Genomic DNA, 21,347 nt, shown 5'->3' on the forward strand with positions numbered 1-21,347 from the left:
TTGATGCCTTCACTCTATCTTTCTTCTCTCGCTTCTCATCAACAAGTCTTCGGGGACAGGCCTTCAGAGAGAGCACATGTAAAACTAGACCAGGTCCCCTCTGTTCCTGGTCACGGGAGAGGTAATGAGATGGTACCCACGTCTTGGTTCACTCAGCTTCTTGTCAGCATTTACAGCATCATCCCTATACCCTGACCCCAACACAGGGCAGCCAGCCAATCTGGGAGTGGGCCACCTGCCAACTTGGAAGACAAATCTGAGAAAGTGTCAGAGTACTGGGATAAGGGACAGAACAGGGGACAGAGGCGGGATGAGAGGGAATGGGTAAGTTAGCTCAGAGCCAAGGGTTTGGAGAAAGCTGGAAAGAGACTATACCCTGCTCTCAAGTGAGAAACAAATGGGGGTGGAGCTTTCAAGAGAATCTGGACTCCCAGTGGGACAAGCAAAACAGCGGCATCAGCAAGGCGTTACCTAACATGGGGGTTTTTTACTGTTGTTTAGTTGCTAAGTCGTGTCCAACTCTTTGCAACCCCATGGACTGAAGCCCAGCAGGCTTCTCTGTCCATGGGATTTCCCAGGCAAGAATACTGGAATGAGTTTCCATTTCCTTCTCCAGGGCATCTTCCCAACCCAGGGATCAAACCTGGGTCTCCTGTGTTGCAGGCAAATTCTTTTACCATCTGAGCCACTACGGAAGCCCCACGTTTGGCTATTCAAAACCAGACCTCAAGTCACACTGAGAAAAACAGACAGAAGAGGCCAATAGTTCATGCATATGTTTGGCATTCTTATAAGTTTTTGAGGTCTGTCTCCACCCCTCCCCCCGCCCCCCACATAATTAGTCTCTTTTCAGCCCCATGGTGTTAGTTGTCAGGGCACTTTCTGTGGTTATCCATCCCCATTTTACAGATCTGCAAACAGAAGCCTCAAAGCTGGCAACATGTTCTTGGTCACGTAAGGGAGAAGCAGATACACAGAGAGAAGTGTGTGTGCGTGCTCAGTCGCTTGTTGCGACCCCGTGGACTGCAGCCCACCAGGTTCCTCTGTCCATGGGATTTTCCAGGCAAGACTACTGGAATGGGTTGCCATTTTCTCCTCCAGGACTCTGCATTGGGGGGGGGGTGGAGCCCCCAGATCAGTATTTTTGTTTTAAAGCTTTCCAGGTGACTCTGATGACAACAGGTTTGGAAACCGCTGATCGCATCTAACAAATTAACTTCAGATAAAGAAACGGAGCCTGACAAAGGAGAGGAATTAGCCCATGGTCACACAGCCAGTCGGTTGCAGAGACAAAGTCGGTCTCTGAGTTGGCAGTCTCCAGGACAGAGCTCCTCCCAGCTCATCCTCTGGGTTGTTTCGTTGCTCATGACAACCTACAACAGAGATAGGTTTCATTCATTCAATAAACCTTTATTGAGTGCTTCTTCAGCGCCAGGCGCCAGGGAGATACAAACAACAGGGATCTTGGCCTTAGAATCCTGGGTGGCCTGGGGGTGCCATGAGCTCAGAGCTGGTGCTTCTAGCCCAGGGCCTCCAGTGTAGCTGCGGTCAGATGGAGGGCTGGAGGGTTCACGTCCACATCTGAGCAAAAGGCACAAGACGGCTTGGTAACTGCTGCTTGGTGGGGGGCTAGGAGGGCCGAAGGAGTTGCAGGGGGAAGGCATGAGGCTTCAGACAGAGGAAGGGAGAGAAAAATAAGGAAAACAAAGGCTCCTTTTATGGAAGGTGAGTTACTTTTGTTTTAATAAGCCACTTGTGTGCTGTGACTTTATTCAAGTTAGAGTAAACGATGGTGAACTCAAGATTTCTAAGGCTATTTGCTGGGCGTATAAGAAACCATGTGACGTGACTGAAATATGTTAAGACCAAAATAGAGGCACCGGGAAAACATCCCTGTAGGAGTCTTCATGACCACAGAGATACTGCATCTGCCTCGGCTCATGGTTGTTGGTGAAAATCGGTCCACACCAGGGCCAGGCAGAGGGCTGAACAGGTCAGCGAAGTCCCTACATCTGCATGAGGAATTTACTATCTCTAACGTTGCCAAGGTCATGGGGAGGTGAACACTTTCATTCGCCATCAGCAGGATAAGTTGTACAATATTTCTGAAGAGTGGTTTGGCAAATTTTTTAAAAAATACATAAAATACTTTCAAACTACCCTTTGAACCAGCTATGCTACTTCTAGGAATTTATCTCAAGGATAAATATATAAAGGAAAACAGAAAAGGCTGTTCAACAAAGCATACATTATAAAAATAGTGAAAATTTGGGGGGAAAATGCCCATAGATTGCAGAAGGACTAGATAATTTAGTCCAATATCCACAATCTATGGCTATTTCCCCTGCCCCGTGTTTTCACTATTATTAAGGCTTCCCTGGTGGCTCAGATGGTAAAGAATCTGCCTGCAACGTGGGAGACCCGGGTTTAACCCCTGGGTTGGAAAGATCCCCTGGAGAAGAGAATGGTTACCCACTCCAGTATTCTTGCCTGGGAAATCCCATGGACAGAGAAGCCTGGTGGGCTACAGTCCATAGGGTTGCAAAGAATTAGACACAACTTCCATTTTCTTCTTTTCTACTCTTGAAAACTCTAAAGCCACTAAAAATGACAATGTGCATTTGTTTATGGATTTGGAAGATGTCTGTTATCACTTTTATTGAGAAAAGCAAATTTCAAAGTGAGTTATTTAATATAATGCATTTTAAATATAGCTCCTGGACATGTGTATTCATGCATATTTGGAAGATTATTTTTCACCAAAATGTCAACAATAATGAGCCGGGCGGGAGTGATTTTAATTTCTTTATTTTTCTCTGCAATAAGTATTTTATTGTGCTTCTACAGTAAGAACTATTGATAGAGCTATTTTCATTAGGAGATTAAAACATTTGAAGAAACTAGGCTAATTCCAACTTGATTTAATAGAGATTGCAAATATTCATTCATTCTTTATTTTTACAGGCTCCTCTCCGTTAATATACATTCATGTAATTCATTTATATATTCAGTCATGAAAACAGTTTGTTCATTCACTTGAAACTGTTTAATAAGCATTTACTATGAATGGGGGCACAGGGATGGTATAATACTAAGTGAGGGGGACAACATGATGGCTAAGAAGTCAGGCTGCTGAGCCAGGCAGACCTGGGTTTGGATCGCTGTTCCATAACTCCCCAGGTATACCACCTTAGGATATTAAACTGCCCTGAGTCTCAGTTTCCCTGTCTATCAAAGGTAACACAAGTACCCATGGTATTAGTCACCTATTACTATAAAGCAAACTACTCCAAGACTTAATGGCTTAAAACAACAATAATGACTTATTATCTCACAGTTTCTGCAGACCAGGAATTTGGGGGGACCTCAGCTGGGTGCTTCTAGCTGGAGGTATCTGCCAAAGTTGGAGTCAGATAAAGCCAGAGAGTTCGCTTCCAAGCCAACTGCGTCCAAGGGCTGGCAAACTGATGGCAAAGATCATGGGGGCCGTCTTGAAGGCTGAGTAACCCATCCATCAAAGGAGGAGATGTTTATAAAGGGCTCGGAGTATCTGCACTGCATTCTTTATAAGCCAGAGTGACGATAACACAGACATATAACTGTACTCACAAAGGAGCCCCGCGAACCGGCTCAGAGATGTTAAGCGGTTTGACCACTCATACAGCCAGTGGGTTTCTGAGCCGGGAGAAGCAGCACATTTTCTAACTCGTCTCTGCTAGGGTTTATAACTCTTTCCCTACAGGAAATCCCAGTGGAGCCACAGCAGTGAGCAACCACTTGCTGTAACAGAACAAAGTCGGTTACCAGAGTTGAAGATGAACAGGCTTTTCAGAAGGAAGGACAGGGAAGCTGTGAGAGGATTCTGAGTATCTAGCTGAGCAAGTCATTTTCCTTTGATGGAAAAGGTCATGAGGAGCCATGGGGAGTTTGGAACAAAAGTGACTTGATTCAAACCCATGAGTCAAGTTCAGCAGGCTTTTGGAACATTCCCAAGCGGGGAATGAAGGCAGCGGTGGAAAAGGATGCCCACGAGACACCGTGTCCAGGTGTCCTATCCCATGCAACCTGTGGATGCAGGTTAAGGAAGGGTGAAGGAGGCTGGCTTGCAAGGCTGAGGTGCCAGTGGCTCGCCGAGCCAGTGCGCACACGGTGGCAACAATAAATGCCTCCCTCACCCTCATCACCAGCCCTGTGTCTGCTTCAATCTACAGCATCAGAGGCCTAAGAACATTCAGTGCTTCCAACCCACTTGGAAGCAGGGTTTTAAGGCAGAGTCTTTCCTCTCATTTCCTGCTCTCCAATGTGGCAAACTGATGAAATGAAGGGCCAGGCAGGATGGGATAAATGCGGTTCCGAGTTCAGCCCTGAGGCCCTGCTCCACTGAAAGGCTGGCTTCCCCGGGATGGAGGTGCTCGAAGAGTTGTCTCCCTCAAGGCCATGAGGCTGAGCATCACTTCCCTGGGCAATCTGTCTGATCACCCCGTCACCCCCGCCTGCCTGGACGAACGGAGCTGCTCTCAGCACCCTGCCCACCATTTACCACGATGGGCCCTCTCCTGAGACCAGGGAGGGTGCCCTGCTAAGTTGAGGGCAGAGACCATGTCCCTAGGCATCTCAGTCCCTAGGGCCTGAACACCACTTCTGCTCTCTGAAAGACCTTGACAAGTAATTTTCTCTCCCAGTTTCATCAGCTTCACATCCAGACACTGAGGCTGTGATCCCAAGGGCTGAATCCCCCCATCAATAGAGCTGCCATTCACATCACAGGTCTTGTAGATTCAATCACCCATTTTCCAGGATAATAAAGTGATCTATCAAAACAGTGTGACAGTCTTCTAAAAGAGGGAAATAAAGTGGTGTGAGAAAGGAACATTTTTTTCTAGTTAGCCCAGTGATTCTATACACACTGGCAGTGGCCTTATCTATATACAGGTTTTATTTGGCCAATGTAACTTTAAAAATGGGATTGGATGGCTCTAGATGGGCACATGCTCTCCAAATTGCAGCCCACTCCCTGCTGTCTATTCTTAACTGCTTTGTATTACTTACCTCCTAGCCCCTTATGCCATATGCGTTTGCAGCCCTGCAATATGACACATTTCATAATGCATAAAACGGATGTTTGCAAGGTTCTTTCTTGGGCTGGATCAAAATCCTTTCTATAGCTTCTATCTACCTATCCTATATCTAGAGTTCTATAGGTTCCATATTGGAAGTTGAACCTTTTTCTAAAGCAGTTCTTTCATCAGTTTGGAAACCATCATCAGAGACCCTGAGGCCTTCTCTTTTCCATGTTAAGCCCACTGTCTGTCTTCATCTGTTTCTTAGGACACCATAATCAGAAAGCACCTTCTTAAAGAGGGGCTTCCCAGGTGGTGCAGTGGTAAAGAATCCACCTGCCAATCAATGCAAGATGATGCAGGAGACATGGGCTCTATCCCTGGGTTGGAAAGAGCCCCTGGAGAAGGAAATGGCAACCCACTCTAGTATTCTTGCCTGGAAAATTCCATGGACAGAGGAGCCTGGCGGGCTACAGTCTATGGGGTTGCAAAGAGTCAGATACAACTGAGCATGCACGCATCTGAAAAGAGGAGCACTCATTAGAGGAAAAAAAATAATGCAGGCATGCTCTAATCTCTTACAATTCAAAGTGCAATCCAAAAGCCAGCATCAGCACTAGGATCACTTGGCAGCTTGTTACAGATGCAAAGCCTCAAATTTCACCCTAGGCTTACTGAATCAATATTCTTCAGCTGATCTGCACAAACCAACTCAGAGAACAGAGCCTCCTTCTGTATTGACATAGCCTAAGATTACATGAAGATCAACCCTGGGATTTCTTTGGAAGGAATGATGCTAAAGCTGAAGCTCCAGTACTTTGGCCACCTCATGCGAAGAGTTGACTCATTGGAAAAGACTGATGCTGGGAGGGATTGGGGGCAGGAGGAGAAGGGGACGACCCAGGATGAGATGGCTGGATGGCATCATGGACTCGATGGACGTGAGTCTGAGTGAACTCCGGGAGATGGTGATGGACAGGGAGGCCTGGCGTGCTGCAATTCATGGGGTCACAAAGAGTCGGACACGACTGAGCAACTGAACTGAACTGAAGATTACATGAGTCAACATATGGACACGAAGTGGGGAAGGAAGGGTGGGATGAATTTGGAGATTGGGATTGACATACATACACTGCTGTGTATAAAACAGATAACTAATGAGAACCTACTGTACTGCACAGGGAACTCTATCTACTCAATGCTCTGTGGAGGCCTGAATGGGAAGGAAATTCAAAAACAAGGGGATATATGTATACAGACAGCTGATTCACTTTGCTATACAGCAGAAAGCAACACAACATCATAAAGCAACTCTACTACAATAAAAATTAGTAAAAAGGAGATTAGTCCTGAATGTTCTTTGGAAGGACTGATGTTGAAGCTGAAACTCCAATAGTTTGGCCACCTGATGTGAAGAGCTGACTCATTTGAAAAGGCCACCTGATGCTGGGAATGATTGAAGGCAGGAGGAGAAGGGGACAACAGAGGATGAGATGGTTGGATGGCATCTCCGACTCAATAGACATGAGTTTGGGTAGGCTCCGGGAGTTGGTGATGGACAGGGAAGCCTGGCGTGCTGCAGTTCATGAGGTTGCAAAGAGTCGGACACGACTGAGCGACTGAACTGAAAAAGATTACATGATTCAGTCTTTTAAGAGGTAGTTATATTGTTGACCCTGAGTCCTGTTATCGGAAATCCATTTTTTCACTCACTAAGGCATACCCGGGAGAAGGCAATGGCAACCCACTCCAGTACTCCTGCCTGGAAAATCCCATGGATGGAGGAACCTGGTAGGCTGCAGCCCATGGGGTCACTAAGAGTTGGATACAACTGAGAGACTTCACTTTCACTTTTCACTTTCATTCATTGGAGAATGAAATGGCAACCCACTCCAGTGTTCTTGCCTGGAGAATCCCAGGGACGGGGGAGCCTGGTGGGCTGCCGTCTACGGGGCTGCACAGAGTCAGACATGACTGAAGTGCCTTAGCAGCAGCAGCAGCAGCAGCAAGCCATACCTTCCTATGTATTAACAGTTTTATGGAAGCATTTAACAGTCTAATTACATTTTGATGAGTTATACATGTGCCTAGAGGAAGAGCTTAAGGACCAAACACAGATCTTGTCCATGTTTGATGCTTTTGTTAGGCAAGTGTATTCTCCTCGGTTGTGTCTCCTCTCAACAAAAATTTGAAGTGATGGACATTAAAGCCCTTGGTGTGTCAAAGCTCTGGGACAGTGTTATAGCTTCCTCGGTTTTATTTAGAAAGTAAAGGAAAATACATCCTTGAGGCATGGGGGCATGCCAACCCAAAAGATGTGAAGAAAAGAGAGAGAGAGAGTGAGCATGCACGCAGGGGAGAGAGAGACCCCTGGCCTTCTGCCTCCTCTTTTTATGTTTCTCCTCCCCCTGGGCCTGCCCTGTGTAAACTGGGCTAGCCAGGAGTGCTCTTTGTTCTCCCTGAGGTCCTCACTCTGGTCCTCGGACCTTCCTGTGTTCTATTTTCACGGGCTTTTCCCTTCCTTGTTTTTTAGCCACCGCCATTTTGGACCCCTGTTTCCTATTCTACCCACTTAACACTTTTATGTAAGAAGTAACAGAAAAAATGAAGCAACATTGCCCCAAGAAGGATAAAGGAAACGATTCGTGGCATGGCGTGACCTGGAGCTCAGTGCTGGGGACAGGGGTTCTCCCCACTTCTCACCTCGCTCCCTCAGCGTCAACCCTGTACTTGGGCAGGATCACCCTTCAGAGCGCTGCTCAGGGGCTACAGCTTTCTCATTCGAGCCCAGCGGGCAGAGTGTCGTCTGCAAACTTCAGGCAATGAAAGCTTTCTTGTTTCTCTTTTTCAGAAACTTCAGTAAAGTCCTCTCCAGTTTCATTAGCTCTGATGGAATTAACCACTCACTTCTGAGCCAATCACTGAGGCCAAGAGAAATGAATATCCTAATAGGGTTAAGCCAATGAGAATGCACTCCCTTGAGCCCTGGGAGCTGAAAATGGAGGAGGGCTCCACCAGGAAACCGGGAGATGACTGTTGCTGGGAGAAGTGGCAACGTGATGCTGGGGAGGAGGCCAACAGATGTTGGCCATGATGCTCTATGGGTCTGCATTTCCATTTCCTCTGAATCCTGTGAGCATTCTCTCAGGATGTCCAGCACTTCACCAATCACCATCATGGGTTATGGCCAGAAAACTTTTCTATTTTTAAACCACACACACACATTATTATGCCCCATCACATTGTTTCAGTGATCAACTTTAAAGGGCCCTGGCTTACCTCCTCCTGGAATAATAAAGCAGTCACAGGAGGGGTTCTTTGGGCCACTCCAAAAACCACTCTAGAGTGGTTTGCCACACATAATAGAGGGTGCACTTGAAAGACAGCATCCAATGACTGGTTCTGGCTTTTGTGTTTTCAAAAAGTTCAATAAGCACCAGAAGTGACCACAATGTGTTTGAAACTTTATAGCATGCGTCTTCAGGAGACAAAGTGCCTAAAACTAGATGGAAAGACTTGTAATTTTTTAAATTAAAAAGTGTGGACAGGAGAGGTAACAGTCAAAGTAAAATAAGCATCAATCCAATGTTTCTGTTTCAAAAATAACACCCGAGGGGTGGGGAAAACTGTAATGTGGAATTCAGAAATCTGCTTCGGCCCTGTCCTCTACAGCACGTTCACTGTGCCTGCTCTCCTTGAGCCAAACGGCTCTCACTGACTGGTCAGGCTTAGAGGGGAAAGACAGAAGACCAAGAAGATCAAATGCAGGGAAGGCATTTTTCCGTCCTCACCTCAGTGATCAGAGGGCAAATATACCCATTAGCCTCAAACCAGTCAATCCTAAAGGAAATCAACCTTGAATATTCATTGGAAGGGTTGATGCTAAAGCTGAAGCTCCAATACTCTGGCCACTGATACGAAGAGCCAACTCATTGGAAAAGACCCTGATGCTGGGAAACATTGAAGGCAAAAGAAGAGGGAGGCAGAGGATAATATGGTTATATGGCATCACCGACTCGATGGACATGAACTTGAGAGCAAACTTCAGGAGACAGTGGAGTACAAGGAAGCCTGGCATGCTGCAGTCTATGGGTGGCAGAGTTGGACACAACTTAGCAACTGATTATCAGCCTCTCTCGACACGCACTGCTTGCAGGTCTAGATGGTCAGTGTGAGAAAGTGGGTGGACCAGCGTTAGCCATTACCACTTTGCAAATGAGCAACGTTAACACCCAGGCCTAGTCAAGGCCCAGGAAGGCCAGCTGCGTGATCTTTTCTAATGGAAGGTAACCTAGTTCAGTACTTGGCCTGGTCCAACCTACCTCAGAAACAGTTTATGTGGATCCTGACCCTACCACTTACTGGAGGAGGGGCTTGGTATAATCACTTACTCCCTGCTTCCACATCCCCACATCAACGAAAGGAACTGCGATACACCTTCTCATGACTGGTGTGCAAATAAAACAGCTCCTGTGACAAGTTCTTGGATGTGTACCAGACAGAGCAAGCCCATGAAGGCCATTCAGTCCCATTCAGTGCTCTGACTTTAAAGCACACAACTCAAGTATTTTGGTCTGATCCCAGATCTTTTTGTCTTTTCTGTCTCCTCCAGATGCCTGTACCATCACATATGAGTGTTAAGTCACACATTTTAGTACTACAATAACGAGACTGAAAAAAACCAACCAACAAACAAAAAACCCCCCAAAAACCCACTTTTGTAAATCCTCAAAATTTTCACATAGGTATATAAATAACACGAAATGATCAAAAGGGCATGTCCTCACCCCTTACTGAATGTAAAGCCTTGGGCAAGTTTAGTTCAATAGTAGAGTTCAATCAGTCATAGCTTTAAAATAGCAGCAAAGACAACAAACATCTCTCGTACTAGATTGTAAGGTCCCTGAGGGTTGAAATCTTCTATCTCACTTTATATTCTCCAAAAGGTCCTAGCAGACTGACTGGGATATAATAGATGTTGAAAGGAAGGATAAATTGAACTATCTTGAAGGGCATGCCACCTTGGAAAAGAGCTTAAAAGATTCCTTAGTTGCTAAAAAAAGAACACAGAAATTAGGGAAAAAGTGAACTCACTGCCTAATAATACAGCAGTCACAATTTTTACATTTCATAAATTTCCAACCACTCTTGAAAAAGTGTCTCCCCAGCTGAGAGATAGAAGATCTCCTATGGGATCTACCTCTGTATTCCATGACTTCTGGCAAGTTCCTTTTCTTTTTCTTAAATATGATTATACTGCAGCAGCCCCTCCACAGAGGGCTGGGACGGCAAGAAGAATCAGAAGCAGTCCTGCTCACCCAGCGCCAGAACCCCTAGTTCAGTTCAGTTCAGTTCAGTCACTCAGTCGTGTCCGACTCTTTGTGACCCCATGAATCGCAGCACGCCAGGCCTCCCTGTCCATCACCAACTCCCAGAGTTCACTCAGACTCATGTCCATCGAGTCAGTGATGCCATCCAGCCATCTCATCCTCTGTCATCCCCTCCTCCTCCTGCCCCCAATCCCTCCCAGCATCAGTCTTTTCCAATGAGTCAACTCTTTGCATGAGGTGGCCAAAGTATTGGAGTTCCAGCTTTAGCATCATTCCTTCGAAAGAAATCCCAGGGTTGATCTCCTTCAGAATGGACTGGTTGGATCTCCTTGCAGTCCAAGGGACTCTCAAGAGTCTTCTCCAACACCACAGTTCAAAAGCATCAATTCTTCGGCGCTCAGCTTTCTTCACAGTCCAACTCTCACATCCATACATGACCACTGAAAAAACCATAGCCTTGGCTAGACGGACCTTTGTTGGCAAAGTAATGTCTCTGCTTTTGAACATACTATCTAGGTTGGTCATAACTTTTCTTCCAAGGAGTAAGCGTCTTTTAATTTCATGGCTGCAGTCACCATCTGCAGTGATTTTGGAGCCCCAAAAAATAAAGTCTGACACTGTTTCCACTGTTTCCCCATCTATTTCCCATGAAGTGATGGGACCGGATGCCATGATCTTCGCTTTCTGAATGCTGAGCTTTAAGCCAACTTTTTCACTCTCCTAAATCAAATCCCTTATGATTATACAGTGGAAGTGAGAAATAGATTTAAGGGACTAGATCTGATAGATAGAGTGCCTGATGAACTATGGAATGAGGTTCGTGACATTGTACAGGAGACAGGGATCAAGACCATCCCCATGGAAAAGAAATGCAAAAAAGCAAAATGGCTGTCTGGGGAGGCCTTACAAATAGCTGTGAAAAGAAGAGAAGCAAAAAGCAAAGGAGAAAAAAAGGAAAGCTATAAGCATCTGAATGCAGAGTTCCAAAGAATAGCAAGGAGAGTTAAGAAAGCCTCCCTCAGCAATCAATGCAAAGAAATAGAGGGAAACAACAGAATGGGAAAGACTAGAGATCTCTTCAAGAAAATTAGAGATACCAAGGGAACATTTCATGCAAGGATGGGCTCGATAAAGGACAGAAATGGTATGGACCTAACAGAAGCAGAAGATATTAAGAAGAGGTGGCAAGAATACACGGAAGAACTGTACAAAAAAGATCTTTAAGACCAAGATAATCACAATGGTGTGATCATTCACATAGAGCCAGACATCCTGGAATGTGAAGTCAAGTGGGCCTTAGAAAGCATCACTATGAACAAAGCTAGTGGAGGTGATGGAATTCCAGTGGAGCTATTTCAAATCCTCAAAGATGATGCTGTGAAAGTGCTGCACTCAATATGCCAGCAAATTTGGAAAACTCAGCAGTGGCCACAGGACTGGAAAAGGTCAGTTTTCATTCTAATCCCAAAGAAAGGCAATGCCAAAGAATGTTCAAACTACTGCACAACTGCACTCATCTCACACGCTAGTAAAGTAATGCTCAAAATTCTCCAAGCCAGGCTTCAGCAATACGTGAACCGTGAACTTCCTGATGTCCAAGCTGGTTTTAGAAAAGGCAGAGGAACCAGAGATCAAATTGCCAACATCCACTGGATCATGGAAAAAGCAAAGTTCCAGAACCCCTAGCGGCTTCCCCATCTCTGGCAAGTTCCTTTTTCTTTCCAGACTTCAGTTTCTTTAGCCACACAAGATGGAAATAGCAAGCTTTCTAAAATCTGTTAGTTGTAAAATCAGAAGTCCAAAATTTCTCCATACCTCTCTGGCAGGTCTCCTATGAGTAAGGTGCCCTGACAGGCACTCCTGAAGGATGTGAGACCAAATGAGAGATATGTTCTCCAATAAACTTATGGATGGTCTATGAACAATAAAACACAAGGACACAAATAACCGTGATACCAGGCAGGAAGGGGGTAATGGCCATCCGGGAGGTGCTCATGTGGAACTCGCAGCTGTGGGCACAACAAACGTTTTGCAGAGGGGCAGCACTCATCCTGTTTTGATGTGGCCAACACAGTGCACCCTCATGCCAGGGACTGTGCCCGAGCACAAAAAAAACAAAACTGTTACCAAGCCACCTGCCTTCACAGTGCCTGAAGGCTGATGGCAGAAGGGAGACAGAGAGGGTGGAGGAATTCCAGGCAGGGGGACTTGTGCAGGGCAGACAGGAATGCAGAGTGTCTCAAAGCATCCAGGCGTGGCCGTGACTCTGCTGGCACAGTGGGAGGCTGTGTCCAGGGCGCAGGATGCGACTGACATGGAACCCCTGAACGTCAGGCTTTGAGGTCTGGATTTTCATCACTTCAACTAAGCTCCCTAACAGCTCTACCTACCTACCAACTGAACGCGGGTCATGTGCTCAGTCATATCCGACTATCTGCGACTCTGTCCGTGGCATTCTCCAGGCAAGAACACTGGAGCGGGTTGCCATGGGGATCCTCCCTGGCCCAGAGACTGAACCCCTGTCTCCTGTGTCTCCTGCGTTGTAGTCAGTTTCTTTACCCGCTGAGCCAGTGGGGAAGTCCTAACAACTCTAAGTGACCGAATGTTTATTAAACTTCACACAACCATTGATTTGTATCCAAATATACCTTTTCTGTAACGAAAGGGGACGTGGCTGAAAGAAAATTCTCCCCCAAAAGTAATTTAAATAAATTTATTTGCAGGAGAAAAATATCTGCCCGTCAGGTACAGTCTGATCCACAATGATCCAACAATAGTCACAGCTCATTCTGGGAGGACTCTCACACAGCAAGTCCGCATGGAGCATCAGAATCACAAAACCATCTAACCAGAGTATTACACAAGACATAATGACCATGATACAATAATAAAAATACACTATCAAATACTCACTACTTTGTGAGCTACAGCTAAAATATAAACAAGTTAGGCTTTTTTAAAAAAAATGAAGAAAATATTTCTACTATAGCTTTATTTCAAGCAGTTTCAGTTAGATACCGCTTTATATATTTTTACTCACAAGAGATAGCAAAAGAATCCTTTCTTAAGTATCGGTAGATAAAATATATTACTCATTCGGATGTTTGCACTCTGAAGCGTACTTTGCCAGGTATGAGTTCAGATAAGAGAATGAAACTGTGCTGCAGCAAAATCCTGCCTGATGATCAAGACCTGGATAGTTTTCATATTTGTTTGAACAAAAATTTACATCACAGAAAAAAGAAGTGAGGCCATAAGAGAGCCAACATTATTCTTTCTCAATGGAGCAGTCTGATTCCAGAGAATGGGCTTTCCAAGCTGAATTCAAAGTGTGTGGTCCCGAAGCTGAATTCTTTCCAGTCAGAGGAGCTGCCTGCGGCTGAGGCAACACGCAATGATGAAGTGAGTTGAGCGGAAAGTGTTAACTGAACTACAGAGATGGTCACTGATAAAACAAGTTCCTAGAGGTCCTCGGGGCCCACACAGAGGCGAAGGGCAGTCAGAACTATCAATACAGAAGAAAAATGTGCTCACTGAACTGCACACATAGAGCTTCTAGGAGGGTTAACAGTTCTTGACATGGGCTCCTGGTTGTAGTTTACAATATCTGCCTTCACCACTCTCTGTCATAAAAGAAAACAGAGTTATTATCAGGACATCAGAACATTTAGAAAGAGCTCCTTAAAGTATATTTTTATTTTCTGAACTTTCGTGAACTCCTGATGACAGACATCATAAATGAAGCAGAAGCTGATATTAAAAGAATCAGCCAGAACCAACTCATGTCAAGCTAGGATTTTCATTTTTTTTTGGGGGGGGGGGAGAAGGGGGGTGGGGAAGGGGTTGGTTTTGTTAAGGGTGTAATAGCAATTTTTTAATTTAGTCTTCTCTGGTTTTATGATATCTATGCAGTTATCACAAGTCTAGTAAAAAACTGGCAAATCAATATGAAAAACTAAACCCTGGTTATAATTTAAAGCAAAGGATTTAAAATTAATCATTACAAGTTTTGATTCATAGATAAGGCCTCATCATTTCAAAGTAAAAATATTATTTATTAATATTTCCATATACTATTATACTCAGGCATAACTCTTTTAAAAATGTTTATCAATTTGTGAGTTAGTGAGAAGAAATAAAAATATTAAAGAGAAGTCACATATAAGGAAGAAATGTTTTGAGCAGAACTTTTCCAATTTTTAAAACTTTTCTCCTAAATCCCTGACTTAGTTCCAAATGGCTCCACTATTGGGTCATGAATAATGACTCTTATATTACCTCACATTCATGTGTTTAAAATAATTTAAATCAAAAGATATTTTTAACTTTTTCTTCCTTTCCTCTAACACAACTTCAAGGAATATTTTAAACAATGAATTTAGTGACATACTCTAACATTCTTCTTTAAGTAATAATTTAAGGAAAAACAAATCCTGAACTGTTTTCAACTCCTACTAAGTCTGCACACATAAGCAGACAAAGAAGGGTAATTCAAGGCAAACTTTAAAAATACTCTTTCAATTACCACGCTATTTCAGGAAAAACAGTAAGGAGAGAATAATGAAATAACTGCTTCAATTCTCCACTTCACTGCACATGTAATAAACACGACCATAAAGACAAATACATTTGAAAGTAAATGAAATGTTATTTTAATTTGTTCCCAATTCCTTAAGTTGTAAGTCTGGCAAAGGATCAATTTTTCAAAGTTCCAGAACAGGACTTATGCAATATTAATTCCCAAGAATGTACAATAAATCTTTGAATTTTTTATTCATAAAGAACAAGATAACATTCACCAGTTCTCCCCACCCTCCTCCCACAAATTGCAATAGTTTATCAATTAATACCTGCACTACTGTACTGAACAGATTCTGCTCTGAGCAGAGCTGGTATGTTGGTTATCTTCTTCCGAATACTTCACTATTTCTGCCCTGACAATATGCTGTCAATTCCGTATAACAGAAACAAGATGCAGGAGAAAGGGGGAAAAAAAAGAAAGAAAGAAAAAAATGGAAAGTGTGTTCAATGACTGAAAATAGATGGGAACGCCAAAGCAGAAAAAGAAATATGCACATAAATTTAAACAAGCCACAAAGGAAATAGCAGAATATATACATATAAAAGGAAAGAAAATGAACCAAGATTCAAGAAACATTACAATTCTATTTAATTATTGAAATGGACATGTCTACTGAGCCTCCCAGAAAAGCTGTGGGCTCTATTTTTGATATCACAATTACATGTAACACATATATTGCCCAGTATTTCAGAAGACAACAAAGAATTTGGGGGCTTTTCTCTACTACAGTGCAGCAGAGGTACTCATTCAATTTCCTTTTACAAACATTACTGAGGATCTACCGTGGGCCGGTCGCTCTACACTGGGAACAAATGATGAACTGCACAGGATTTGTTCACAAGTTGCCGTGGGAAGGGAACATGCAGACAGCTAACCATCATACCGGGTAAGACATTTACTAGTGGATTTGTGTGGGAACAAACAGTGGTTCATTTTCTTTGAAGGTAGGGAGAGGATGCTGCATGTCATTTACGGTTTTTACATTTAATCATATTCATTATTGTCAGAGACTTCCTTTTGATGGTCACTTCCCCGGCTCTCACAGCCCTAACCTCCAAGTTTTGAAATTTCATACAGAAAAAAGTAAGATCAAAATACATTTTTTATAGTTAAAAAACATACCATATTTTAAGCATGACAGCTGATGTTTTCAAATGAATTCTGCTAAGTAACAAAGCAAAACTAGTTAGATTTTTTGATTACTATAACCCTTAAGATGAGAAGACCACATAAGACAAATATGACAGATAACACAGTCCCCAAAGTTTTTAGACTTGGAACTATACCCACTTTTAATGAGTTCAAATATTTTATTTTGGAAAGATCTTCCTTCACCATAGCATCTATTAATTAGCACATAGAGGAAAACATATTAATCAGGCTGCTGCTTATGATAATGTTTATAAAGCCTGGATAAACAACTGAGAGTAAATGAACAGGACACTAAGGTGTATTAGCCTTGGACAGGCTCTGCTCCAGTTCTCCAGCAAGCAGTATTAACTTCTGGACAAGACTCATGATTTACTAGGCACTCAGCCTGATGCTATCACAGGAGCGTTGCCAACTGCCACATGACATATGAGGAGGGCGCATCAATGACCCGTTGAACACCATCATCTGGCCTCCCCAAACCTAACTGCTTCATGCCAAACTATGGGTTACAATAAAGAGAAGGGATTTTCATAATCAGCAAGCAACTCATTAATCCTTCAAAATGATGGTTTAAACCCTATCTTATAAACACAACCAGGTCACTGACCTGTGGTCAAGACATTCTGGTCAAAGTATTGACTAACATAAATGACTTGGATTTTCACCACTAATTCTCATCAAATTAATTAAGAACTAACAAGGCAACATCTTTCTTGAGGGCCTTGGTTGTTTGACATAAAGCTCTGTACAAAATTTCTGAACTGGAAGCCAGACTCAAAGTTCTACATATTCAGGACTTTGCTTTCTCTGAGTAAATAAAGCATAATTTCTATGATATAAACTTCATGGTAGGGGACTTCACAGTAGTTGCTTGTTTACAATTCATTCAGTCATTGATGTTTTCAGAGAAAAGTGTTACCTACAAAACACCAGCTTTATGTTTGGAGCAACAGAGTAAACTCAATTGTTCTCCGCTATTAGTTAAGTGAACGAAAACAATGCAGTGGCCCTAAGAGAAAGGGAGCCGTGTGGGTGAACACCAGCTTAACCCCTGTTTTGTCAGAGTTGTCAGAGTCAGATACTAGAACTGGAAGTGGTGGCTCTTCACTAGGGTAAGCAAGAAAGCAACTTAGGAGTTGAAGTGGTAAGGTATAAGCAGTAGAGATGGACTCAGGAAAGATAAATCTAGTCAATTCTGCAACTGTGCTCTAATCCAGATAGTAGAAACATATTTACCTTACAAAAGTCATAGCTGGTCACCTCAGGATAGAGAGGAAACATACTCTGACAGCTGAAACACCTGTCACTATCACTCATTCAAAGCAAATCACTATTCCAGGTACTGGAAACATTCCAACAAGCAATCATGATCTCTTTTTTTTTCTTTTTTTTTGAGATTCATTAAGAGTTTAGCAAGGAAAACAAATGCATAAATTATTAAAGAATACTATGATTGATACAAATTCAATGTGCAAAAGGTTATAGGTTACCACTCAAAGCACAAATATAGCATTTTTTAAAAGCATGGTACCATGCACACAGTAGGAGCTTAAAGAAAGCGACTCTCCTTTTCCTTCACTGTAATGGCCTACGCATACACTCCATAATATGCAATCACAGGCTGTCAGTAACAGTCACAGCTCTGGGCAAGCTACTTCACCTCTTTGGTCTTCACACTCTCCTAATCTATAAAACATAAGGTTTATCTATGTGGCTGCTAAGATCCCATTTGGTTTTGAAACTATATGGGAAAAAAATTTTTTTAAGTGAATAAAAAAAGAAAAAAAATGGAATATGATCTGACATAGGGCTTAGCAATATTTTTTTGGAACTTTCTCCCCAGGCAAGGGAACCAATCATCAACAAAATGGGTGATGGTTATGGAACCATCAATGAAAGGCCACATTAAATAATCATTAAATAATGAAAAGGCCACTTACTGAATGAGAGAAGACATTTGCAAATGATATGATAAAGAGTTAATATACAAAATATAAAAAGAACTCATATAACTCAATATCAAAAACAAAACAACAGAAAAACAGAATTAAAATGTTCAGAGGACTGAAATAAGCATTTTTCCCACACAAGACATACAGATGGTCAAAAAACACATGAAAAAGATGCTCAATATTTCTAACAGTTAAGAAAATACAAATCAAAACCACAATGAGGTATCACTCCACACTTGTTAGAATAACTACTATCAAAAAGACAAGAAGTAACATGTGTTGGCAAGAATGTGTAGAGAAGGGAGCCCTCCTATACCGCTGTGGGAATGCAAATTGGCACAGCCACTATGCAGAACACTATGGAGGCTCTCCAAAAAACTGAAAATAGAAATACTATATAATCCAGTAATTCCATTCCTAGGTATATATCTGAGGAAAACAAAAACACTAATCTGAAAAGATATATGCACCCCAATGTCCACAGCAGCATTAATTATAATAAACAAGATATGGAAGTCACGTGTGTTCATCAGCCCAAAATGGGTAAGAAAGATGTGATACACACACACACACACACACACACACACAGGAATATACTCAGCCATAAAAAGAATGAAATGTTGCCATTTGTAACAATAGGGATGGACTTAGCGGTTATTATGTGTAGGGAAATAAGTCAGATAGAGGAAAACTAAATACTGTGTGTCTTCAGTTACATGCAGAATCTAAAAAATAAAACAAACAAACAATTAAATATAACAAAACAAATAGCTTCACAGATATGGAAAACAAACTAGTGGTTTCCAGTAGTTAGAGAGAAGAGGAAAGGGGAAAGACAGGGGACGGGGATTAAGAGGTACAACCTACTAGGGATAAAAATGAATAAAATACAAGGAAATAATGTAAAGTTACTATTTTTAATAACTTTATATGAAGTATAATCTATAAAAATATAGGATCACTAAAACTAACACATACCTAGTTCAAAGCAAACAAAGTCATAATTTATTAACTGGCCAGTGGAAATGTCACTAATAGAGCATTATAAAAAACAGATCTAGAGCATACTTGACCTATCTGTCTGCCCTCATGTAATTTGGGAGCTCCCTGAGGACAAGCACTGTGACTTATTCATCTCTGTATCCCCAGATTTTAGTGTTCTGGCATAAAGACCCTCAAAAAACGTCTGCTGTCTTAGTAAACTTCATTCCGTCTTTTCTCCTTCTTCTCTTCCTTGAACAGCTTGTAAAGTGTGTTGATAACTCATTTTATATGACTGTAAAATGGGAATAATCTAGGTTAAAACTAAAATAGCAGAATCTCTTTAAATAATCAGTGAATGGAACTAAGACTAAGGCCTTATAAATGTTTGTCACAAACAAAATTACTACAGCATCAATTTCCATGTGACTGGTGAGTCTACAATCTAATTTCTTCTGTATAGAATAATACAAACCACTTTATCACTCTGTGACACTGAGTTCCTTCAGGACTCTTTCGAATGACATAAAACCACAGAACCCGGGTGCACAAGCTCTCGCTCTCTCCCTTCCTTTGCACCCTACTCCTCCACTTTCTGTATATAAATTATATATAGAAATGAAGTTCAGATTATCTGAACTTCTTTGCTTTTAAATGAACTTTCAAAGACATGAAATGGCCAACAGGTACATGAAAAGAGGCTCAATATCACTAATCAACAAATTAAAACTACAATGAGATATCACCTCCCACCTGTTAAAATGGCTCTCCTCAAGAATATAAGAAATAAGTGCTAGAGAGGATGTGGAAAAAAAGGAAACCCTGAATGAGAATGTAAATTGGTGCAGCCCCTGGAAAACAGTATGGAGTCTCCTCAAAAAGTTAAAAACTGAACTACCATACCATCCAGCAATTCCATCTCTGAGTACTTATCTGAAGATACATGCACTCCCATGTTCATTACAGTGTTATTTACAATAAGCAAAATATGGAAACATCAAAGTGCCTGTTGATAGGTGAATAAAGAAAATGTAGAATATAAATATATGTACACACACATACAATGTAATATTATTCAGCCATGAGAAGTAACAGTCTGCCATTTGTAAAAACTTGGATGGACTTTGAGTACATTGTGCAAAATGAGATAAATCAGGCAGAAAATGGCAAGAATTATATGATACTACTTACACATGAAATTTTAAAAAGCCAAAATTGCAAAAAAAAGAATAAAATGGTTGTTCCCGGAGGATGAGGGGATAGGAAAGATGTCTTCTAAAGGGTACAAACTTACCATTATTAGTAAATAAGTCCTAGAAACAATGCACAGTATAGTCAATACAGAAAGCAATATTGCTTTATAATCATCAAACTTGCTAAGGGATTAGAACTTAATTATTCCAACTACTAACAAAGATATTTATGTAACATGATAGAGGTACTAATTACTGCTATAATGGCAAAATCATATAATATATAAAGATATCAAATTAACATGTTACATACTTTAAATTTACATAATGTTTTGTGGCAAGTATATCTCAATAAAAAATAATACTGTGCTCAAGATAGCTTGCAAGTATGTTCTTAGAAAATATTTTAAAAATAATGAACTTTCAAAAATGTTTCCTTCCACTGAGAAAACTTAACTGTGAAACACATAATTTAACCGGCAAAGGCACCAAATTCACTGGTCTAAGGAATGGAGAATGAGATTTCCCTACACGAAGGCTCTGACAGACCCAGTCAAGGAGGGCTTAGTGGCTAGAATTCGTCTTCAGATGAATGCAGTCAAAGTAGAAACCCGCAAGTCGAAACCAGAGCCAAGCTTCACGGCCTAAGAGGCTGGGGTGCACTTACAAACAGGTGGCGTGCCCGGGGAGGGCGAGGGGCTCTGGAGTGAATGCCACTGACACGGGCTTAGTTAAAACGTGCCTAGCTGGTAAGTCGATCTCCAGAAGTCCAAAGAGAAACTTTCTGCCTCTTGTGACTAACAGTGAGCTAAAAACACGAGCCAAGCGTCCCTAGAATTCTGCCTCTTAGCAGTGCCCCAGTCGCCACCTCTCTGGAGATGCCCTGGAGCCTGAGCACTGTGGCGGGCTCGGGCAAGTACAGGCTCCTTGTCCGGGGCTGTCAGCGCCGCACGGGCAGTCTCCTCGAGAGGGGCTCATCACTGGGTCTCCCGTTTTCCATTCCTCCAGCTGAGAAACCTCAAGGTGATCTGGGATGACTTCTCCCCTTTTATCTGGTCATTCTACAAGTCCTACTGATTCTTCTGTGAAATGTCTCT

At 42.3% G+C, this 21,347-nt stretch overlaps 1 protein-coding gene across 5 annotated transcripts in view; it reads right to left on the minus strand.

Annotated features, from left to right (window-relative positions):
• Positions 1,123-21,347, minus strand: part of RAB28 (RAB28, member RAS oncogene family) — a 111,690-nt gene continuing 91,465 nt past the window's right edge. Inside the window, exons 7-8 of one of the 5 annotated variants that reach the window (XM_018049733.1) lie at positions 15,241-15,335; positions 13,089-14,013 (exon numbers count right to left, since the gene is read on the minus strand). In XM_018049733.1, coding sequence (XP_017905222.1) covers positions 15,246-15,335 — 90 coding nt within the window. In that variant the 3' untranslated portion in view covers positions 13,089-14,013; positions 15,241-15,245. Of the gene's footprint in view, positions 1,374-13,088; positions 14,014-15,240; positions 15,336-16,094; positions 16,137-21,347 lie in introns of those variants that run through there. The other 4 variants (XM_018049735.1, XM_018049734.1, XM_018049731.1 and 1 more) reach the window with 4 other exon arrangements.

This window comes from Capra hircus, chromosome 6 (assembly GCF_001704415.2).
Source record: "Capra hircus breed San Clemente chromosome 6, ASM170441v1, whole genome shotgun sequence".
NCBI classification, from domain to species: domain Eukaryota; kingdom Metazoa; phylum Chordata; class Mammalia; order Artiodactyla; family Bovidae; genus Capra; species Capra hircus.